Below are 25,347 nucleotides of genomic sequence, written 5' to 3'. Positions count from 1 at the left end.
TCTCTCTCCTATTCAAACACACTCTCTCTCTCTTTCTCTCTCTCTCTCGCTCTCTCTCTCTTTAGCTTCCTCTTTCCTCCTAATATTGTCTCTAATATTCTCTTATTTTCTCTATACTTCCTTATATTGATTTGTTCCTTTCCCTACAGCTTTCTAACTAATAAAACAGGAAAAAGATAAAGTATGAAAAAAAATATATATTTTACAGATTTTTCTACTTTTTTTATCGGCTTTAGTACCTAATACTTTTCATTTATCTGAGTAAAATAAAATGTTAAAAGCAAAATAGTTCTCAAATATTTATAAAAAATCCGCCAAAACCAAAAATGTTATAGAACCATTGCGAGGTTGCGTGTGAAAAATCAGCTGATTTGAATATAATTCAAACAGTTTTATGAAAGGAAAAACATTGTTTTGTATCATATGAAATAATATACAACAAAATAATAAAAATAAAACAATAAAATGACAGATATACAAGAAAGTGTTATTGCTAGGTTAATAAATGAGGTAACTTATTTTCTTTTATTTCCTTAAATATCATAATATATTCATAACATCATCTAATAAATGAAAACTTTTAAAACTAAATTATCCTTTTTTCAAAACGTTTGATTTTAAGATAAAATTTAACCGAAATGCCATCGAAGAAAACTATCAAAACCAAGGGAGGGAGGAGACATCGAACTTTAAATAATACTAGTACCCAAAGTTTAATAAACCCTTTTCTCATTTGCTTGCTTGAAAACGTTGGGGACTTAATATTGACTGATTAAAAATATTGAATTGATGGTAAAAACTAATACATTAATTTAAATCTACGGTAGATAGATTTGGAAGTGTATATTTATTGACCATTGTCTTATAAATTTAGATTCCTGATTAAAACAAAAATCATATAACCACCAGAAATGTCATACAATAAATGAACCTATAGTTTTATCCCCTGCGAAAGACATAATTATTGTTAGGGCCTTAACTATGACATACTTAAACCTATCTTTATGACTTTAATAATATATGTATTCAGTTCATATTATGGATTTTAATTCTCTACCATTTAGTACGTTAGGAGAGTAATCTAAAAAAGTCTAGGAACTATAGAAATAATAATTATGGAGGTGTATTAAAAAAATAAATAACCTATTTCAGGGTGAGTATTCTCACATACTGGAGCGAATATTCTGTTATCTGGATGGCACAAGCCTCCACTCTGCCTCCCTGGTCTGTAAAACATGGAGGGACATCATTCTAAATCAGGTTAATAAGAAAATATTAATGGAAGTTATAGCAAAATTATTTTGAAATCAGTTTTCCAAAAAATCTTTTTCTATAAACTAGGAGTTTCTCGGCTACTTTATCAAGATAGCCAGCTACATCTTATAAAATTTAACCTAATACGTTAGTGTCTACTTTATGATAATTTGTTTTGTCCCTATATTCAGCTTATATTAGATAAACTCTGTCCTTGTTTTTTTAGTTTGAAATTTCATTATGATAGTACAAGAACAAACATATTAAAATATATTACAATTGATCAATCTGTCAATACTCTGTTAAGGTTCTTGGATCAGCGTCCAATAGAAAACGTCTAAAAGAAGGTAAATTGAAATAATAACATACAGTTTGACATTAGTAAAGTATTTAACACAAAAATCACATAGATTTGATAATCTACTTTAAAGAATAAAATAACTTTGCAGCATAAATTCCTAACCGATTAATATCCACTTGATAAGTAATTTTTCTGAGTCATTCTAAAAAATCATGTATCGTTTTGAATTATAGACAATTTTCGACAAATATTGAAATAGAATTATAAAAACAAATTAACTGGAATTTTTGAATAATAATATATGATAAATTACTATTTTTTTAAACATACAACATAATAAATAAAATGTTATGATAAATAGAAAGAAACATAAACATTTCTAAGAAATTTTATATTGGTATTTTAAATAATTTTAAATGAATTTCTTGTTAATATCCACATGATTGAATCTATATTGTTAGGATGGATTAAAGGAGTTCCAGCAAGCAAAAGAATTAAAATCGGAACAGGTAAGTTATTATTTCCAATATGAACTATAATTCATGTTTAAAGGATTTTAATTGTAAGAATTATATTTTAAACGAAGAAAAGATTATCACATTAATAAATCAAAATAAAATTTTTGTATTAACTTCGATAATGTGATTTTTGCAAAATCATCCATTCTCTTATGAATAAGGCTAAAATTGAAATAAAGCTTATAGTATTATTATTTCTTAAATTCAGAATAATTCCTGAAAATTTAATTTTTGTTTTTTTAGAAAGTCTTTGTATGGTAGCCGATGAAGATAAAATCGTTTGTGGATTAGGTAAACATATTTTTATTGGAACCATAAAAATAAATTATCTATATCTTTAAAATAATTTACTGGATTAATGTGAAAATTGTGAGGCAATCAGTTCAGACGTTTAGGAGCGACATACAGACGACATCATATTAATTTAATTTATAGGATATAAATAAGGTTTATACTGTTTATAGGTGATGGGAGAATAGCAGTTTATAACAGAGCAACCTTTACAAGGTAAACAAAAATTTACAATTTTTAAAAATCTTATAATTATTTGAGTGTAATCCCATTAAATCAATAAATAAAGTAAAAATTACGTTTAGAATAAAAAAAATTCCTGAAACTTTTTTTAGAATAATAAGAAGGTGTATAAAAACTATTTTCCAAGTATTTACTAAACAATTTATATTGTTATATTTTTAATTTTCAGTCATAACATGTTGGTTTCCAATCCAGATATCTGCATATCTATAGACATGGATTCTAGGTAAAAGTATATATTTAGGTATCTAAAGGGATAAGATAATGACCGAGAAATTGATTAACATCCTCAATGATGATACACAAAATACCCCTCTTGTAAATTAAAATTAGTGGTTGAACCTTTTGAACACTCAACTTAATGTATCAAACAATTAAGATTCAATTAAAGTCCCCAAAGTTGTTAAGCTAACGAGTAAGAAAACTTTAGGGACTAGTGTAGTAAACATCCCAATGTCCTCTCCCTCCCTGAGTTTATTAAAGTAATAAATTTTGTTTGTATCCTTCAATTAATGATTGAGCTTAAAAAACATTGACTTTATAACATTTAAGCATTAGTTTTAAAAAAATGCTTTATTGTGATTTTAATTCTTTGTTGAATTATTCAAAGACTAGAAAACTATAGTTATACTATAGATATGATTTATTTGCAATAAATTACTAATTAATTTATAACAAATAATCTGTTAATGTAGTTACTTATATTGTTAGAATATGATATCTATTCTACCATGCCATTATAGTCATACTTAACTGTCCCTTGTCCCAATTTTTATGCATTAATTTTGATTATATTTACTAAGATTTCAAAGTTATAGATTACGGAATAGGTGTTGCTTTACTTCATTATTATTATAATTTCAAGGTTATTAATAACGGGGTGGTGGAACGGAAGTATACAACTGTGGTGCAAGCACGCTTTTACACAACTAACTTTAATAGATCAGGTATTATTGCCATAATTACCTCAATTATTGGTTCCAGTGACGTCCAAGCTTTTATCTTGTTCGGGGTAAAAATGTAAAAAAGTATGTTTAAAACCTGGCAATTTTTGCATTCTAATATTTTTTGATCACAGAATAATAAAATTATAGAATAATGACAGCATTCCAACCAACAATAGTTCAAATTGCATTTAAATGGCAAATATGGCAAAGAAGTCTGTTGCAGTTTGTTTCAATATTTTCAATCAATGTTTTTTTTAAAGTGTTGTTTAAATAAATTAAAATTTGGCCTATTTTTTAGATCTTTCAAATCTTCTGCATAATTATTCCATGTTTTTGGTAGAGAATTAAAAGGCAATCTAAAAATTAGGGCAAGTCTGGAAAATGGTAGTTAAAAATCACACCATTTTTTATTGTTACATTGTAGATATTTTTAGTATTACTATAAAAACAGACAATTTTCTACTTTTAAATTAAAACTAATATCTTACTATTTTATTTCTAGAATCTGGGTCCAGTAGTTGCTTGCCACTTGGATCCTCCAATTGATCAGGGAAAAAAATGGATCATATTTCAATTAATTATTATGAAATAAAAATAACTTTATCTTAAGGACGATGAATTAATATACATCCGCAATAGTGATAAACAAAATTACCATTGTGTAAATTAAAATTATCAGTTTGAAAGTTTGGCCTCTGCTAGTTAGGAGACCAACAAATGAAAATTTAATAAATATTACTTATAGCTATAGAGCCCACGAATAAGTTATAAAACTTTGGGTACCAGTGTAATTTATTCCAATGTTTTTTCCTTTCTGACTATTAACAAATCTTTGTAATTTTTTTATATCTAAAAAGACATATTCAATAATTTTATAGTAATTTTGACAAGTAAAATGAAAAAGTTAAAATAATTTATTTTGATATCATATCCATTTTTAAATACAGGGTTCTGGTTTAGTACGTCAACTACTTTATACAACCCACAGGTTAATGTTTTATAGAACTTAGGTTTCCATATTCTGTTTATTCACATAAATTAAATCAAAAGCAATCCCATGTTTGTATGAAATAATTCTTATATAACAGTAACAGGATGTCTCTGTATGTATGTATAGAAAAATCTCGATAACCACTGGCCATAGCTGAAAAGATGTGGTTCTCCTTTACAATGTAGCTTCTCATAGGTCCTGGGAAAGTTTATAACTATTTTGGGAGAGGGTACCACCACCCTCCCATGAAAATTCGGCCCTAGAAAAAAAAATCCTTCCTTAATTAAAAAAGTTTTTTTACTTAAAATGAAAATTAAAAATCTATATTTCGAATTCCAGTGCCCGTAAAGGCCTCTTGTGGGCGTAGCCGCTAGTCTTTAATAACACAAATAAACAATTTTTATTGCCCTATCACAATAATTTTAAAAAATATTATTATTTATTTTTAGAAAGGGTAGTGTCCTAAGATACGCTCTGGTGGTGACTAAAGATAATGTTAGCAATAAAACCATTCTTGTTAGAGAACCACAGCTGGATACTTTTAAGGTACCATCTACCTATCTATCTATCTATCTATCTATCTATTTATCTATCTATCTATCTATCTATCTATCTATCTATCTATCTATCTATCTATCTATCTATCTATCTATCTATCTATCTATCTATCTATCTATCTATCTATCTATCTATCTATCTATCTATCTATCTATCTATCTATCTATCTATCTATCTATCTATCTATCTATCTATCTATCTATCTATCTATCTATCTATCTATCTATCTATCTATCTATCTATCTATCTATCTATCTATCTATCTTAGTTGGAGCATAGCGAATCTTTAACCTGCTCAGCTGTAGGTCCTGATCATATCCTTGTTGGTTCTTCAGACAGCAAACTTTACCTATGGGATAAAAGGCAGGAATAAGGCCATTTAGTTAATATTTATATATATTATTATTATGCAATTTAGTTTCATTGACATAATGTTGACAAATTCCTATTTTACTTTAATGTCATATTAATAACGATTTTTATCAAACGCTCTTTTGAGGTTCATTTTAAATATGAGGAATCTCCAAAAATTTATACACAAATAAAAGTATATTAATGTAATATGAAGTCTATGTGTCTCCAGCTTAAGATCTCGATAACTATTACTAGTTCACAGTAAAGCTTCTTATGGTCTAGGAAAGGTTTATAACTATTTTTGGGAATAAATCCTTTACCTTACAAAATGAAATCGCCAATGCAAAAAAATATTTTCCCTCAACCATAACCAAAATGGAAAGTTGAGTGTCGATTTACCCACCCTCCCTGTCCTCAAGTGCCCCTAGAGTCCTGTAGAAGCGTAGACGCCAGTAAACAAATAAACTAATGTCCTTGATTAAAAGGAGAGTGACTAAGTTGAAAACAATGGAAGGTCACAAGAATACAATTAGATGTGTTACAATGAAGTATCCTCATGCACTTTCAGGTAACAGTGGGACTAGGGACTGGTCTTCAACAAACAATCCTTGAAAAAAGTCAACAAAACCTCTTGACGGATGGAATTTTTCGATAGTTCAAATATCATTATTAGTAAAATTTTCAAGAAATATATTTACAAACCAGGATAAAAAGCAGATAAGAATCTTAGGGAGTGAAAAGGAAAATTGGGTTTTATTAATCAACTACAATTTGTATCCTATAGAAGATATTGACTGATTTTAAAACATCAAAATTATGGTCAACTAAACTATGCAAGTATGGTTTTAATTTGTAAAAAAAATAATAAACACAAAAAATAAACCATTACATTTTTTGTAGCAAAGTTACTTTTGAGCATGGCTGTTCAAACATATTATCTTTTTCTATTCATTGATCGACTTTTTTGACTTTTTCGACATGGGGAGGGTAAAGGTACCCTTCTTAAAATAACTATTAGTCTTCCTTGGATCAGTAAAAAGCTTCACTGTAAAGGATAACCACATCAGTCTAGCAGTTAGAGATAAATTGCAGACAGACTGACATCCTGTTATTTTATATAATGATTACTATATGTATGTTATTAATACAGAAACACATTAGAACTATTTAGAATTGTTAAATTATTCATTAATCTTAAACTTTTTATCAGGATCTAAAGACAAGACTGCCATCCTATGGAACTTGGAGGAGGGAACTATGATGCGAACTTTACAACATTCTTCTGATGTCAGGTATACTTGAATCTAAAAGTATCAGGATGTTTGTCGTCGGTCTGTCTGTTTGGCTGTCTGTGTGTATAGATGGAGGGGGAGGGTACAACCACTCTCCCAAGAGAAATCGCCTCTGGGAAAAAATGCCCCCCCCCAAAAAAAAAAAAAAATTAAAGCATTAATTCTTTTTATTTTTAAAACTAAAATTGAAAGTTTGGGGGTCGACTTGTTCCCCCTCCCCTCAAGTTCCCATTGATGCCTCTAGGAGCGTAGCCGCTTTTATGTGTATATATTTTATGAAAATATCATTCATGGTTTAAAATATTTAGGAACCGTTAATAATTCTTTTAATGAGAAGAAAGTTTAAAGTATTTATGTAAGATAAGATTTCCAAAAATTATTAGTCTTAAATTTTCATTCCATTGCAAAAAACGCGATATTGGGTTTGTTAAAATATCCATTTATTTGGCATTTTTCAATAATGTCAAGCGTGGGAAAATTTTTCGAGTGTGGGAACCATTTAATTTGATTTAAATGGTACATATGATTTTCATTTAAATTCATTTTTAGGACCCGTGAGAAAATTTTTTTAACGTGAGAACCATTTAATTTTCATTGAATTTCATTTTTTAGAAGTGTGGGAAAAAACGGGAGAAAGAATATGTTTTAGTATAAAGAAATGTTCTATCAGTTTCAAACCTTTTCCATTCGATAGATCATACTGACTTTGGAAAAACTGTCAGACCGATTTTTGAAATTCAATCTGTGAAAAAAGATATTCAAGTTTTAATTTTTTGTTCTGAAAATATTATTTTACATGTATTGACGCCATCTTGGATTATGATAATTTTTTTTTGTTAGAAGATTTTTTTTCTAAAATATTTTTAAAAAATTAACTTTTTTACAATAAAAAAATCTTTGAACTTAAATTGACCAATAATTCAAAGATTTGTTCTCTTTGATTTGGAAGATTTTTTATGATTTTTATTTTTAATGTCAAATAAAAACACAACAGTGAAAAAAATGAAAATTAAATGAAAAAACGTTTTATGATTTTATTCAAGAAATTATTTGCTAACATCACCTTTTTGTTGCAATAGAATGTTATTTAAGCAAACAAAATTTAGCATAAATGGATATTTAAATCCCAAGGTATTAAATGATCGAGCGTTAGCTCATCATTTAATACCGTTTTGCTTAAATAACTCATTTAAAAATTTGATATTGGTTTTAATGAGCAAATTTGATCAAATTTTAGTTTCTTCTTCAAATAAAACCTAATAATTCTTGCTTAAATTGTTTTATAATCATATTTGATTATAAGCATTTAATTCACATTTACAAATTTGACTTCCTTATTATATTATATTATCAAATCCCTGATTATTTTTTGTTGAAATAAAATCAAATATTCTTTAACTAGAACCATTTTTTAAAGATTAGTTTATACTAAAAGAAAACTACTTACTTTGTATAAGTGTTGTATTAAACTTAGCTTATAAATATAAACATTCCATGAACTATATGAATCTTTCCTAGAAATGATAATCAGTTAGCAAAGTGTTGACATGCAAAAAAAACTATTGTATATGAGAGGATTAAAAGTATCAAAGGCTTTGCATAGGTCATAAAAATAGAAAATCTAGAAACCTTTACAACTTTATCAGACAATGTTGTTTAAATTAACATTCATGGTTTGTTACCAAGTACAGTGTTGATTTTCTTATCAGCCCAACATATCTTAATATTTCTTTGCCATACAAGTTACAATATATTTGAAAACACCAAATCCTTTGTTATTTAAAATTCTTAATAAGACTATTAAAATACCATATTCAAAATGTAAAAAAGATCACATTTTAACATATTCTATAAAAGACTACAAAAATTAGCAGGACATTGTTAAAATTATTTAGATAATGCATCTTTTCTATGTAAAAAGTGGCATAAAGAAAAGATTGTAATAAAGGGTGAAAAACTGATAACCTTGAGGACGGGATACACTAAGCAATCTTTAGTTTTCTATGAACCAAACCTTGCAGAACCTTTGCATGGTTGTAAGATCATATGGCCTTCAGACAACCAGACCCTTGATTGCACGACCTTTGTCTTGGAAGTCCTAACTGGTGCATGCTAATGAGTTACGCCTGTTTTGGTCCAAGGCATTCCCCTTACATAACATCTCTCATATGAAATTATTATTTATTTAGGTCTGTGTTCATGAACAATGTTATAATGATCACTGGAGATGATTTTAAAGATGTTTACATTTGGGATATCAATACTGAACCAGGTATTGTTGTTTAAAAATACCAAGCCTTGCATTCTTTTTTTCAATTAGAAAATTAAGGGATTATGTATTTTTATTAAAGTAAGCCTGCAGGAAGTACACCGCTCTCATAACAAAAAGTGTTAGGCATCTTAAAATGTCATTTTTGGGAGTTAAAAATCGTTGGAATTTTTCAGCCCTCGTACATCAGTTATTTCAGAAGCATAATTATGAGCTTATCTTAGGATCAAAGTTAGAATGCCAGTAACTGATTACTTTGCTTTTAGGTGGTAACCCGTTACGTACACTTTCTGGTCACACAAGTGCTGTACATTCTGTACACTGTGAACGGTTTGTCCTTCTCTCCTGTGATATTTCAGGTTCAGTTTAAAAATTTTTAATTTTTTATTATCAGGATAAGGACAGTCTACATATAACATTTCTGGTTGCTTCACATCCTATTACATAAAGTAGTACGGTATTTTGTCTGTAGCTTAAGATCCCACTAACCACTGAACCGTTTCGGTTCTCCAATTTTGAGAACCTTCACATAGGTCCTGGGGATGGTTTTAGAAATTAAATTTTTCGATTTAAACCTTAGGATAGTTTTAAGCTGTTTTTTTTTCTGCTCCTTTCAAATAGGATAGGGGCGCAGCCGCTAGTTATTTTAACATGGCTCTTATTTTAAGTTTTCTTTGATATATATTCATTCACAATGAATCTCAATCAAATGAAGCCTTTTTAATGGAAACTTTAATGAATAAAACGTGTGCTGTCTTTTGAACCAATTACACCCACGTCAAGTTTTCTTTATTAATTTTGCTAAAAAAGTAATGTTCTAAAACGTGGTTAGATGACAATTATCATAACATTGTTGTTGTAAATTGATAGCAGTATAGAGTTTCCCTGTAGAGCAAAGCAGTTCATAAATTCACAATGACAATACTTTGGTAACAATATGACTACTTTTGTTTTGTGCTGTACAAACGACCCTTGAGGTGGTGGTCGGGAGGATTGGAATGTCGTCCTCCCCCCCCCCCTCAAATTTCAATTGTAGCCTTAAAAAGAAAACATTTGGGCATCCTTGTAGGACGGGATAGCAAGTGAGTATTTTTTGTGCAAATTTCTCTTTGGATCGTGGTGGTAGCGTCTCCAAAATAGCTATAAACCTTCTCTGGACCGGAGAAATTACACTGTAAAGTAGAACCATATCGGTTCAGAGGTTAGCGAGATCCTTCGGTACAGACAGACAGATTCACACACAAAGATTCTGTTACTTTTATATAGTCAAATAAACTTTAAAATACAAAATATCAGCACATTGCTTCAAGTTCAACTGAGTAAAAGCAAGCGCATCTTAACCCTTAACGGTCGGGGGGTGGGGGGGGGGAGGCGTTGAACGCCCCCCCAGATTAATTATAAGAAATTAGAGTTTTAAAACCATATTTTTTTATTAAGACTTATTTTTCTTTGCTTCACAAATCTGTGTAAAATTAATTTGATTTTAAAATCTCACGTTTTTCAAACATGTTCCATTTTAAAAGAAAATGTACAACATAAAATTAAAGTAAGAAATTAACTATTTCTTTGAAATTTTCAGTTAAAGATATTAAAAAAATGTCGAAAAGTAAAGTAAGTTAAAGCAAGGATTGACATGTCCATAGAAAGAGCGTGTTTATGAGCTAACAAAGTTGAGTTGGAATATACTATAAATATACTAAAAACAATAAAATAGAACACAGTTTAGAAACAATCAGACCACATTATTGGATAGAATTCTATAATTGTTATTGGAAGGACATTGCACTGCTTTGTACACATTCTTGAGCAATTGTATTTTATAGAATATATTTTTACGTCCAAAGAATTCGTTGCATGCGTGTCTTGTTGTTGATCTATCGAGTATGAACGCTTAAATGACATTCATGAATCTACAGTCATACTATTTTTTTAAGAGTAGATGCACTGATAAAAAGGTTTCTCTTTTTATCTGAATAAAATTAATTTTACTTATGAATAGTATTGGAGAAAATAAATTATCTTTAAATTCTAAATATATATTTTCGTATTTTATCAGTCAAAGTAAAGGAAAGAAATAAAATGTATATTAAAACATTTTGAGATGACTCCTATAACCAATAAACATTGGCGTTTCCTGTCCGTACATCCGAAACGCTATGGATAATATTAAGTTTATAAATCGACTTATTTCAAAATAGCCTCAAGAAATTTTCAAAAGATTATCCTGACCAATGAGCATTAAAAAAGATCAAAAATAATAATTCATCCTGAAAAAAATTAATAGATGTATGTCACTAGCATTAGACGCCTGAAACGATATAGGTGTCTTTTTCATATAAGATTCTTACATTTTTAGAAAATTTAAAACTATTTTGGGAGAGGGTATCTTTACTCTCCCATGACAAATCGCCTCTAGTAAAAAATATCCCCCCCCCCCCCTCCTGTGTTTTCACTTATTCTTTTTCTGAATAAGATTTCAAGTGGGGTGTAATTATTTATATTTTTTAAATTTCAGGAATCCTATTGGAGAAAGATTTCTGGGATTGTGTTGAAGCTGGTCCAGGAAAACATATTTCTCGTATTTATTCGAATACGGTGGATAGGAACCGGTTCTCATCCATACAAAAAAACTATGTCTAGCATCGTATTATATCTAGCTTTCTACGAATATAGAAATGTACAATCATAAGATTAAAACCAGTTTTTTTAGCCGGTGCCTTCGGCAACACGGGGCTAAAAAACTAGTTTTAATCTCATAATTATACTTTCTATATCCGCGGAAAGCGGTTTATAATACGATGAAAGAAATAACTATTACAAACTTGAATCTCTACTTGTATCCTAATTTTTCCTCTTCTACTATTTACTTCCTTTTAGTTGCCTTGCCCCTAGATTACAGGGGAGGGCAAATGAGGTCAGGAAAATAGCCTAAAACCACTCAAAATATTTATAATGCTTATAATCTAAACCGCACTGCTCAAAAATCATGAAAAGGGGCTCAATTATTTTGACAATTTCAAATATTATTTTCAGATACAAAGTATTTATCTTAAAATTGATGATAGTTTGTCCACAATCACCTTGATTTATCTTTACAGTCAGACAACTAAACTTTGATTGCACTCAAAAATTTTCGATCGCACGACCAATGTCTAGAAGTCCTAACTGTGTGTGGTAAAGGGTTGCGCCTATTCAGTGCATTGACGTTCTCCCCACTCTAAATATCAGTGTCGAGCATCTTACAAAGCAGCAGTAGGAGCCATTTTAACGTCTTTAGTCATAAGCTGATATATTTATCCTTGTGATTTTTCAATACTAACGGCATTTTGTATAATCTTGTTGTTATTATTGTCAAACATTTCAAAAGTATGTAAATGTAGTCAGGGACGTAGGCATCCCCAAAATTTATATTTCTTCATCTCATTTCCCTCCCATAAAAAAGCTTGGACGTCCTTGGATATATTTGAAAGTATAAAAGTATCACATTCTTATTCATTCTGACAAAATGAACAGTTTGAAAATAAAATTTATTTCTTTTCTAAAATATTGAGAAAGTTAGCTTAATATGAAAACATTTCTAAAATTCTCAAAGGATTCCTTTACTTTTAAATTATTAGAATTAATCGTTTGTTACTAAAATGAACAGTTTAAACTTAAAATTTAAAGGTTCAAAAATGAAAATACATAGTATTAGTAATTTAATATGAAAGCATTTCTAAAATTCTTAAAGGTATTAAACCTTTTAGGACGAAATTCCTTTCCTTGAAATTTAAAAGTACAAAAAAAATATAATTCATGATATTAAAAATATGAAAATATTTATAAAATTCATAGACTTTATAGGATGAAATTCCTAAAATTTTTATTTATTAGAATTAATAAATAAGTAAGAAAATAACTAAGATATAATAGATTATGGATTTTGAAAAAAAATATCTTAGTTTTACATAATTTGGAAAGTAAAAAACTCTTTTTCATAAATGATCAAAATGGGTTTTAGCAAAGCAGTTATTTTTTTTCATTTCATAACTAGCGGCTACGCCTCTAGTGGCACTTTAAATGTTTGGTTTAAAAAAATAATACTATACCTTGCAATGTTTCGAAAGAGTCTCTATCAATATTCTACGATACTTTGCAATGTTACGTAGGAGTCTCTATTCGAGAGAAAAAACTTTCGATTTATTGTGATTTCTCTTGGGAGGGTGGTGGTACCCTCCCCCAAAATAGTTAAAAACCTTCCCGGGAACTATGAAAAGGTGCCCTGTTAAGGAAAACCCGATCGGTTCAGCGGTTAGTGGATCCTTCGGTACAGACACAGACAAACAAACATCCTGTTACTTTAGTATAAGAATAACAGTAAAATTCAAGAGGGGGAAGGAGTTAAATAACTGTATTTCCTTATCCGAATGACCTTGTGCGGACTCTCAATTGGGTCTTTGAAAATCAGCCTATTGTGTCGGAATATTAACATTAATATACTTAGATCTGATATTTCAGATGTATATAACAAGTCGGCTCTAAATTGTTTCAATTTCTAAGAAAAGCTAGCTTTTGTGAAACTATGAATAACATATGACTAAATATTAACAAATATCTTCGTCTGCTAGAAATTCCTTTTAAGTTAGAAGGTTATTGTGTCTAACAGCACATCTAGCGTAATACATCTATTGGTAAATGAATATGTTTGTCTCTCTGTAGGAATGCGGATTTTGCGCTGTGAGATAGGCGTAAACACAATGGTTTGTGATCATAATAATGTAGTGGTGGGCCTCCTCAATAAGAAAATTCAAATTTATGACAGGTAGGACGATTCTCACCTCATTAAAAGACTTACCTAATATTCATTCCTCTTTTTTAATCTTAAAAATCTCTTTTTTTGGGGTGGGGGGGCTTTTAGAGATTTCCACATCAATTTTTATTAATGGAAAGCGAACGATGTTAAATTCCATATTAGTACATTTTTTTACGATTTGAACTCTTCATAAGTAGGTCAATATTATCAAATTTAAATACTCTCTTAGTAACAATTTATGAAAAGATTCTTTTAAGAAAAAAATATTCAATAACATGATTTTAGATAAATTATGTTAGCTTATTCATCTTTTAAAAAATCGACATATTTGTTTTCTTCAGGAAATCTCTGCAGCTATTACAGACCCTTGAGGGACATACGGATCATGTTTGGTCACTGGATATGAACCAGAGCTTTATTGTCAGTGGTTCTTGGGACAGTAGTGTTAGAATTTGGTCCAGGTATAATATTGATGCTCATAGAATAGTAATAGAAGACTTACAGGTATTCTATGGACATAGAATAGTTATAGTAGACTTTCAGATACATTATAGGTCAGGTTTTGTCATTTGATATGAACTAGAGCTTTCCTTTTTATGTGGTTCTTGGGACATAAGTGTTAGAATTGAGTTTAGGTACAATATTTATGGACATAGAATAGTTATAGCAGACATACAAGTACTACATCGTTCAGGTTTAGTCTTACTAAATCTTATAAAGGTAAAACATATTGCAATTTTGAAATTAATCTTTGCAGATCAATCTAATCTTTTTCGCAAAAAAAACGTCTGACTGATGTCTAGCAAAAAGATAAATTCATTTTATAATTAAATGCATTTCATATTTTTATTGAACAATTTTAATGCATTAATTTTGCAGAAATACTAATTGATTCTTATTATTAAGTAAAGATTTTATGTAACTTACTTTTTTACAATTACTCCTTTTTAAAGAAGCCATACTACTAAGTTTCTATTGGTCTGTTTTCTTAAAATTTAAAATGTGTTGGATTATTTATTCCCCCTTCTCTTCCTTTTTGTCCTATATTTAGCTTGCTGTTTCAAAGGGCTTTGTTACTGTTGAACATAATCTTCATCGTTATGCCTTTTTGAAAACAAAGGCATAAGTTTAATTTTTTTCTACTTTAGAGATACTGGTGCCTTACTATTCCTGTACATCCATCCACATGGCAGAGAAATATCCGGTGTCAAAATAGTTAAAAATAAGATCATAGTGACGAGCCTTGCGGGAAGTCTCAATGTCATTGAAGCCTATGCCAATAATAAATCTTTTAGGAACAAATAAAGACGACAACATATGTTTTATAGGTTTAAATTTTCTTATATTTTTTATATTTTTAGCAGAATGGTCTGACGGTCTAAAAACGTTCTATTTTTTTGTAGTGTTCCTACCCTATAACTAACCATATTTGTCCGTCTGTACGTCCTGATATGATTTACTCGGGAGATCTTTGGGAAAGGCAGCTTTTTGAAAAGATTCAGCTGATCAATAAGTATTTAGATTATAACTCGATTGATCCGCCTGTAAGGCTCTAGGGGACATCAAAATTCCTCAAGGAAATGAATATGTTGTTGATGATTTAGCAAACCATATGCTTCTACTCTGTAATTCAAATTGTTCGTAGGTCTGTCTGCCTGTACTGCATTGGGATACATCAAATCTGTATAGGATATATGGGTTTTCTAGCCTGTTTCCGAATATAGACTTGCTAAAATTTACATCTTCTGTACAGCTCACTTTGTCTGTCTGTTATGCTGCGTTGTAGATGAATTAACGCTTCTGCTATTTAAAATATATATATTTTGAATTCCGTGTTAGATTTTCATTTAAATTGGAATCTTAAGATCGCGTTGTTCTTAAATTTTTTGTCATTTATATTTATGAAACTCGCTCAATATGGTTATTGTCATTTTAAAAAAATCTATTGAATATAGTTCTTATTATCATAAAAATGCTAGAATTTAAACTATCTATAATACAAAGTGGCTTGATGTCTGTCCGTCCGTCTGTCCGTCCGTCTGAAACATAAGATCTCGGTAACCACTGAACCGATTGGATTCTACTCTTCAGGGTATATACCTATCGGTCCTGTGGTGGTTCTAAGCTATTTTCTTGGGGGGTGGGACACCCCCAACCCCCCAAATAATGAAAATTTAACCCCCCCCCAAAAAAAATAATTTTCTTGAGAACACATTAGACTATGAGCAGCACCAGTAGTAATTTTCTTGAGAACACATTAGACTATTTTTTTTATGAATTTTGCGAATTCGTTATTTAAACGAGAAAATGTTTTCCTGCTGGGTAGGTGCGAAAATTTGCGATCCGTTCTGCTGGGTAAGTAATAGAAGATGTAATTATACCTCTTGGGGCAAAGAACCTTGAGGCTAGGGGCGAAGCCGCTAGTTTTTAATAAAGAAGAAAGCTTAAATATAATCAAAGATTTGATGATAGTTTATTTATTTTAGGATTTATAATATATTCCATGGGCACTACATAATTATTTTGATGGTATATGATTCAGAAATAATCTTAGAAATCAAAGAAAGTTAAGAAATACAATTTTAATTTCTATAACTCAATCATTTGTACGTTGTCTTTATTTGTAAATTAATCCTAGAATTCATTCCTTTTTCCCTGGAGAACCAGATCTTGGGGAGATCTATTCCCTGGCCTGTGATAAAAACTACATCCTAACTGGTCACACCCTGACCAACTCTTCATTCAAGCTCTGGGATGTCAATGACTTTAGGTTGGCACACAGATACTTTAATTTTAATTAATTGCTTCGCCCTTTGACTCTAAAGGATGCTAGGAAAATGGCTTAAACCCACCCTACAATATTTATAATGCCGACCTGAAAATTACAAGCAATTTGCTAGATCTTTAGCTTCAAACATTTTTTGTCAAATTCAATTTCAAAATATTATCTCAATTATCTTATAATTTAAATTGACAAGACAACCAAAATGGATTTTTTTAAAAATATGGAACAATCTTTTTTATCATCAAATCATCTGAATTAAAATCAATTACTGTTTCTATGTGATGTTAGTGTAAAGAAAGTGATTAAAGAATCTTCCAATCAATCAATAATATGGAATATACATCTGCAATATCCTTTAGGAAACTTGGATAAATATTTTTCACAATCTATGTGACAAAGCATTTAATTACTCACTGTTGTAAGTCCGTCTGTTATAAATTTATCTTTTATAGTGTTTTGTCAAAGCATTTTATAAAATATATCAGGGACTCCCCCTAAAAGCCTAGGGTGGCACTTAAGGTTAAGGTAGTTTTTTTTTTTTTTTTTGGGGGGGGGGAAGGGGATTCGACCAGCATCCAATTTTTAATTCTAATTTTAAAAAGAAAGAAGTAAATAAAAATTGTAGGGGGGGGGGAGGAGAGTCTATGGGCGGTGGGGTGATACCTTCCCCCAAAAATATTTAGAAACCTACCCTAGACCAATGGGTAGCTACTTTGTAAATGAGAAGAATATCGGTCTACCGGTTATCGAGACCATAGAGACAGACAAACATCCTGTTACTTTTACATTGAACCATATTTTAAATTGGAAAACTGGTGAGTGTTGATTCAACAACAAAACCAACAATACTTATATCAACATTTAAAAAGACGTCATTTAATCAATATAAATACTTGTTAATAAAAATCCTTTTACAAGTTTAATTTTTTTCCATCAATATTATTAATCTATATTTGAAAATATAATACTATATACGGAGCTGGATCTTTAAATCATTTTAGTGGTGAGCCAGATCGGGGTGAGCCAACTTTCCACCAATGAGAGCACAGCATTTTATGAAATGCCGCGCTGTGATTGGCTGAAATTCGGCTCACTCCGATCTGGCTCACCACTAAAATGATTTAAAGATCCAGCTCGGGTAACAAGATATCTCTCTGTCTGTCTTTGTGTCTGTTGCAAATCGCTGAACCGATATAGTTCTTCTTTACAGTGATACTACTTAATAGATCCAGGGAGTGATATAAATCTATATAAGGGTTTGGTACCTCTAAAAAAGATTTTATAGACTTTTTTAAAATCAAAAGTGTGGGTTCAAGGGATCTAGTAGCGTAGCTAAATAGTGGAAAATATGATGGTATTTTTTACAGTTGTATCTTAACAATGGACCAATTTTTAAACAATTCATATTAAATTTTAGAATAGGTTCAAATAAATAAATGTATCTTTAAGAGTAAAAAGAACATTCTTTTTATTATAATTTTATAATATATCTGTTAGAAAGAATTTGAATATAAAAAAACCTTTATTCATAAAAAAAATCTTATAGAAATATGATATGATGAATATAAATTTAAATATTTTTAATATGAATGATCTCTTACGTCTTTAGATTTGTGTCCAGTGTCCACTTCGATTTGGCATCATTATTATGATAATAGGAAAAAATATTACATCAATCGTTGTTCAAACCATTTTATTTATTGGTGGATTGTTTAACTAACTACAGCTTACAGTTCTGTTTGATAAATAAAAGATATCGGGACTCCTTTAAACTTTGAAAACATGTAAATCCTAACTCCTAGGCTAAACTAATATTTTTTATGTCTCGGCCCATTGTTACTTGATTTAGTGCAATGTTTTGGAAAATTATTTTATATTTTTTATTTATATAATTGTCCTTGTTTAATATTGGTTATTTTTCATTAAACAATTCCTTATTTCTGAGGCTCCTCGGCCCAACAAAACTGGAATTATGGAAAATAATTATCCAAATTGTTCTAACAGCTTTGGTTTGTCGCGACAACGAGATATTGGATCTGTATAATCTAGAACTGGGCGAGTGCATTAAATCTTTGAGACACGAATCTAAACTTCTTTGCGCAGGTAATTAATTTTACAGTATAGCTTTGAAACCGATTAATATCCGCTGGATTGAATCCCTTTCGTATCCATACTAAAATCATGTATTAAATAATATTACAAAGAATTTTCTCCAAAGAAAAACATAAAAATAAAAGTGTTGTTAACCCAAACTTTTGGCATCTCGTGGCAAACAAAAGTGAAATTATTCTTGTAATTTCTAGTATACTATCCACGGAAAGCTGTCTATAATACGTTGCAATAAATAACTATTCCACCACGGATGCAAATTTAATATCAGCATATATTTAACCTTTCTCTAACCTTAATGATCCAAGGAAGATTAATGTCTATTTTGGGTGAAAGTACCCCCACCTTTGGAATAGAATCATAGAAATCATGCACTTTTATTAATTATCTGTCTTCACTAATATTTTCTATTTTCCAGCTATTCACGAGGGAAAGGTTATAAGTGGATGTCAGTACGGTCAGCTGGTCATCTGGAGCCTACAGTCTGTTCTGGCAAATGATATGAAGAGCCTGGGTATGCCACACAGTGAGAGCAGGTAAGGACGTCAAAGCTTTTTATTATTATTTTTTTTTTTTTTGGGGGGGGGGGTGGTTTAGAATGAGGGGTTTCAAAGGTTCAGGGGAGGGGGATCTATTGTAATGTGGTATGGAGTCCTCAAAACGGCTGAATTACTGTCGCACGCTATTACAGAAATTCAAAAAACTTTGAAGGTTAAAAAAACAGTTTTGCGAGGACATAGAGGAAAGTTAAAATGTAAATTATACTGGTACCCAAAGTCTTACAACCACTGAATGTATTCGTTCACTATTAAATTTTGATTGGTCGGTTACAAACTAGCGGTGTACAAACTTTTCAATTAATTTTCTACAGAAGTGGTAATTTATTTTGCCATATTTAAAGTTGTAAATCAATTCATCGTATGTATATAAAACGTAACACAATAAATATTCAAAATGTTTAGGTTGTATGAACATAGTGCTGCTGTATCAAATATTTATGTTGATAGTCAAGAATTAATTACAGATGATTATGACGGCATTGTCATACTTAGAAACCTCAGGTAAACAAAAAAAAGCTTGTTAATAATCATATAACCCCTTTTTTCATTAGTGTTTTTTTTCCTTCAAACAACTCTATTAAAAATGTAGAACCCTATTCTGAACTTTTGACAATGTTCCTCTAGAAATGGCTTTATCTTGGATCATACACTACATCCTTTCCCCTCCTACTGGATGAAAGAACGAACCAATAAATGATGTCCACATTTGCAACCTAAATTGACGACAATTTTTCCGCTATCATAAAATCCATAATATGAGCTATTGATTTTAATTTTTCATATTTTAGGCACTACAGAAGATTTAACCGACTGTTTAAAAGAGCCCCGCAAGTTGACTTTGGTGTAGTTTTTGATGGTCTCACTGAATTAACATAATTTGTTAGCTTTGTTATTTAATTTCAGTAATGCATAAATAAGTAATTTCGCTGCTATTTTTTTAACACCAAAAGAGGGATTTAAAGCGTTAATACTAAATCAACGAATTAAAACCCTATAATGGTGTACTATTTTTATTTGTTGGTTCATATCTGATAGTGTCCAAACTTTTCAATAATTGATTACAATATAAAGAAGGGTTAATTATATTTCTTATCATTGGGGATGTATATAAATTTATTGATTATTACCTTATCCCTTCAGGGTTCCATTTTGTTTTGTGAGTTTTTGACGTTTTACAAATATTTTTTTATACATCAAACTAATTAATAAAATCATCATTAATAAATTTGAAATTATATATATTTTCGAATTGCTATTTTCTTATTTGTGTGTTACTGAAATAACCTAAATAACTATTTTATGTATTAAAATATGCAATTTAGCATCCTAGGAATACAAAATTTGTCAAAAAACCTACATTTTAAATCTCAAACATCTACATAAAATCTCATTCTATTATTCACATATAGATTGATCTCATTAACATTTCTCAAACTGAAATATACACTGTAAAATCTCATCTAATACATAGTTAATTTTTTCGGCGGTTTTCTAAAAATGGCTAGTCGAGCACAGGAATCCCCTTCCATTTTCCTTTAAAAAATGAAAATAAGACATATAGCGTTTTTCGTAAATTAATGTTTTATTTATTTAAGTTAGGTTGGGTTATATTGGGTGCCGGAGGTTGCTCCGCAGGGTTTAGTAACTGTAGATATAGGATTAAGTCTCTTCGCAGGAGTTAGATATAAAGACTCCCCCCATCTTTTGATTTAGAAAAATTTCTGGTGTGGGAGGAAATCTTTTTTCGCCAAGCTCTTTTAGGAAAAAGTACCAGTTTTTGCAACATGTAAGACTAAAAATCATGTATGAAACGAATACAAAAAATTGAATTTTCTATTAGAACTGTAATATCTTAAAAGCTTTACAGTGTATATTCTAATGAATATAATAACTTTATCAATTGTGATACTTTCTGATGTCATAAAATTAACAAATTTATCATTGATTTTTCAATAAATCTATATGTTAATCTTTAGAATATTTACTAGCGTAGTAGCGCAGCTACTCTATGGTTTAGGTATTATATACTTCCCTACTTCCGTCCGTTACCTCGTATCCTATTAGTAGTAGAAAGCTTTTTGTCAAAAGCTTGAGATTTTATTAAGTACTGAACTAATTAGGTTCTCCTTTTTAGGAAAGCTTCATATAGTTCTGGGATGCTTTTCAGGGTTTTTTTTAATATTAAGTCTTGGATAATTTTAGACCATTTTTTAGCCCCTTCTTCACAGTGCGATCTTTTGAAAAAAATCTGGACATCCAAAAAATTTAAAATCTACTTTTATCTATCCTAGGACCTAATAATGGCTGTAATTAGACAGCTAGAAAAGAAATTTTTGAAAAAATATTAACTTTTGGCGGATTTATGCCATTTTTAAAAAGGGTAGTGAAAAATTTCTTTTCAGTTTTGATGATTTTCCAGATTTTTTTACACAATTTTTTCAAAGCAACAAAAAATACATTTATGTTCAGCTTATGCAAATAATTTTTGATTGAGGTACTTTTCAGATACCTGTACCAATGTCTAATTAAAGAAAAAAATTAAAAAAATATTTTTTTGGAGGTGTAAATTGACATTTTGTGAGAAAATTTCACCAAAAATATTAAGATTTTTAACCCCAAAAAATCAGTTTTCTCCATTTTACCCAAAAACGGCCAGGAGGCCCCGGGTTTTGCAATAACAATATTAATATGCAACATGTATTGTGTATAAAACAGTTTTCACAACCTGGGGCCTCCTGGCCGTTTTTGAGTAATTGAGCATTTTACATTGCATGGTTTGAACAATTTCGTTCTTGTTAATTTCAAATTTTCCTTCGTTAGAGGGGGAAGGAGTCATTTTAGAGCCCTAAGTCATCTCTAAAATATTTTCAAACTTTTTAAGGCGGATCTTTCTTGACTTATGCATCATTTGCCTCTGGCGAACCGCTTCGCCGTTATTTGCCGCCGTTGGCGTGATTTTTAACGATTTTTGCCGTTCTCGCGGTTGTAATGGACATTTAAGGGATAAAGGAGTCGTTAAATAAAGATGACTTATAAATACTTTTATTTTAGCAATTAAATTTGCTAAATTTCATGTGTTCTAAAAAAATTTGTAGTTCTAACTGGTTTTGGCCCAGCAGAAATTCAAATATGGGGATTAATTATAATATTGCAAAAACATTATATACGCATCAGAGAGAGAGAGAGAAATATACGTTTGAGAGAGAATATAATTTAAGTAATTATGTTTATATTCTTATACAAACTTTAAATGAAGATAGCTAGACTTAGAATAAAGGTATTACCACAAAATCAAAAGTGTTTTGAAAATTATGTTATTGTTGTTCATATCTGTAAAAAAATATTTGAAAACATGCCTTATAAGTGTCCTATTTTACTTATACTGGACCTACCTTAAAATGCCGGGACTCGAACTGGGTGCACCTGACGCTATATTCTTGTTCACAAACATTGTTTGCATTGAAGAAATATTTACATAGACGTTGATTTTGTTAAAATATTCCTAACCTAACTAAAGTTATGAAGTTTTATAGATTTTTTAAAAATAGGGTAGCTTCGCTCCTCCAAAACAGCAAGACATACTTACCAAATGTACATTAGAAGTTAACAGAGGCAAAATTTAAGTTATTTCCGAGTTAAAGCAAAAGAAATTACATCATTTCTTCAAATACAAGCTTATTTATTGAAGTTTACTTTAGTCTACTCTAAATGTCCCGTTTTTTGGCAAAAGATCGCACTGTGTCTTATCACTTTAAATAGAGAGCCCTAAGTAATTCTATATCTATCTATTCCTATTAAGATTAAACGGATTTGAAAAATATTTTTAGAATTATTTTTTCAAATTATTAACAATTCAGGTTAATAAGGATAAAACATAAAAAACAAACAAAATTTAGAATATTATAATAAATTTAATAAAAATCGATCAATTTTCAAGTTTCTGTCTCCGACATTTTTTCAAAATCTTTATTAACAATACAGGTTAATAAGGATAAAACATAACAAACAAACAAAATCGAGAGTATTATAAACTTAAACACAAATAAAAAATCGACCAATTTTCAAGTTTCTGTCTCCGACCCAGAAAAATCCTCAAACCCTATAGTTCTCCAGTATAGGAACATAAAAACCTAAAATATAATGTATAAGTAACTAGCGGCTACGCCCCAAGAGGCCTCTAGTGACACTGTATATGTTTTTATTTATTTATTTCATGTCTATGTTGCGTTCAAGTCTCTACGAAATTTTCGAATTTTTGTGATTTCTCTTGGGAGGTTGGTGGTACCCTCCCCCAAAATAGTTATAAACCTTAACGTTACCTATGAGAAGCTACCTTGTTAAGGAAATTCCGATAGGTTTAGGGGTTAGCGAGATCCTTCGGTGCAAACAAATAGACAGACATCCTGTTACTTTATTATAAGGATGAATATAAATTTCTCAAATTCAAAATAAAACTAAAAATTCACCAAACCTATTTACAAAATAAAATCTTGGTGGTTAGATTTATTTTGAGATATTTAATAAAATACCGTATGGATGTATCTTAAACATAAAAGGGTGGTTTTACCACTACTTACAAAACCAGCTATGATGAATATATGATGAAAGAATCGTAAGAATGAGGATGTTTGAGCCCCCCCTCCCCACCCCCATGGACGGACAGACATTGCTCTACAGTAAATTAAATTAGCTTGGAGAATTCTTAAATGAAATCACAAACACGAAGAAATCTTATCGTATGTAGTTATGATACAGACTTGACCAACTGCCTGACAACTGGTGGATGTGATCATAATATTGTTACCTGAGTGATTACCATGACTATAAAAGCTAGAAAATGTCCGAATGCATCTGTAAGGAATATTGGTAGGAATTGGGCAGCCTCGCCTAACCTGAGCAAAATATTTTTATGAATTCATTAATAATCACGGCACCAGCCATCCTTTAATGTGAAGTAGTAAACTTTTTGTTGTCAGAGGCTCAAGATCTCGAAAGTTGGCTGTACAATTGAATGGTACTTTTTAGGAAAGCTTTAAAAATTATGTAGTATTAAGCTATTTTCTGATCTTCATCTTTATTAGTAACTAGGGAGAAGCACATAGTTTTAGGAAACATAAAATTTTTTGATAATATAACAAATCCTATGATATAAAATAGTAAGGTTTTTTGGTTGAAGCTAAAATGCTGGCAGGGAAGTATTATAATAGACTAGAAGAGGTTTCAGGCTAATTTAATGGCGAAGCAACAAGTATAATACAAAGTACAATGATATTTATACTCCGTCCGAATAAATCTAAAGATCTCACCGATTGCTAGAATGATTGGCTCTGCCCCCCTCCCCCACATATAGGAATAAATGTTAAAGAATACTTACTGTAAGGATTGAGCTTGCCACACTTCTCTATCAGTCATTTTATTTTTGTCTTGTCTGAAAACAAACAAGACTGCTTGCATTCTATCCTATTATATAAAGTAGTAAGCGTTTTTTGTCTGTCCCGAAGGATCTCGCTAACCGCTGAACCGATATTGTTCTCCTTTACAGTGAAGCTTCTTATAGGTCCTGGGAAGGTTTTAAACTATTTTTCGAGAGGGTGTCTTAACCCTCCTCTCCTCAAAAAAATATTTTTTATAACTCTTTGGAAACTCAAATTTAAAATAGAATGAGGTCGACTTTTCCTTCTCCTACCAGTGCAGTGCCCCTAGAGGCTTCTAGGGGCGTAGCCGCTAGTAAGAAATATTAAAGTAAAATGATGTTTGATTGTCTTCCTGTATGTGTGAATCGAAGATCGTAACCCCTGACAGATAAGGTTCTTCTTATGGGTTCAAGGAAGGTTTAAACTATTTTATCCACCCACCCACGAGAAAATCACCTTTGAAAAAAAAGAATTAAATGCCCTTAAAGGGCTCCAGGTGCGTAGCTGCTAGTGAGGAGTTGAAACCAGCATGCCCTGCAGGAATTTTTGTAGTTTCCCTCAATGTGCCTAGTAAGCATGGAAACCCTTCCCCTCTCCTTATTTTGAAAAAAATTAAACTAAGAAGAGAAGGGTGGGGGAGTATTTTTTGACCGAGCCCCGTCTTGCTGT

The 25,347-nt window shown here is 30.4% G+C and overlaps 1 protein-coding gene and 1 long non-coding RNA gene across 2 annotated transcripts; one reads left to right on the top strand and one right to left on the bottom strand.

The window, feature by feature from the left end:
• Positions 1-366: 366 nt before the first annotated feature.
• Positions 367-21,144, top strand: LOC145325182 (uncharacterized). Its single transcript, XM_080168050.1, has 26 exons — positions 367-510; positions 1,153-1,260; positions 1,562-1,601; positions 2,017-2,064; positions 2,317-2,364; positions 2,538-2,580; positions 2,777-2,833; positions 3,473-3,554; positions 4,057-4,106; positions 4,504-4,542; positions 4,995-5,091; positions 5,372-5,466; positions 5,943-6,025; positions 6,668-6,749; positions 8,939-9,021; positions 9,285-9,377; positions 11,534-11,584; positions 13,720-13,819; positions 14,152-14,271; positions 14,959-15,105; positions 16,449-16,580; positions 16,884-16,954; positions 18,600-18,698; positions 19,123-19,240; positions 19,667-19,765; positions 20,053-21,144. The coding sequence occupies exons 1-26, from the start codon at positions 466-468 to the stop codon at positions 20,138-20,140; spliced, it is 2,118 nt and encodes a 705-aa protein (XP_080024176.1). The 5' UTR covers positions 367-465; the 3' UTR covers positions 20,141-21,144.
• A 2,049-nt stretch (positions 21,145-23,193) lies between these two features.
• LOC145324240 (uncharacterized) lies at positions 23,194-24,716 on the bottom strand. Its single transcript, XR_013881218.1, has 3 exons — positions 24,639-24,716; positions 24,069-24,156; positions 23,194-23,394 (listed from the first exon to the last, which is right to left on the bottom strand). It is a non-coding gene; the product is annotated as an uncharacterized LOC145324240 (long non-coding RNA).
• Between the last annotated feature and the right edge of the window lie 631 nt (positions 24,717-25,347).

The sequence above is a fragment of the Acartia tonsa genome, chromosome 7 (genome assembly GCF_053477335.1).
Source record: "Acartia tonsa isolate MP-2025a chromosome 7, ASM5347733v1, whole genome shotgun sequence".
NCBI lineage: Eukaryota > Metazoa > Arthropoda > Copepoda > Calanoida > Acartiidae > Acartia > Acartia tonsa.
Note: the sequence above shows the minus strand (reverse complement) of the source record. Positions and strands in the feature narration are given on the sequence as shown.

Bases quoted from the DNA above. Each gene is read 5' to 3' on its own strand.
- LOC145325182 (XM_080168050.1), top strand. From the start codon at position 466: ATGACAGATATACAAGAAAGTGTTATTGCTAGGTTAATAAATGAG. The intron at 6,026-6,667 runs GTAACAGTGGGA...ACTTTTTATCAG, and splicing joins GTATCCTCATGCACTTTCAG to GATCTAAAGACAAGACTGCC. The intron at 9,022-9,284 runs GTATTGTTGTTT...CTTTGCTTTTAG, and splicing joins GGATATCAATACTGAACCAG to GTGGTAACCCGTTACGTACA.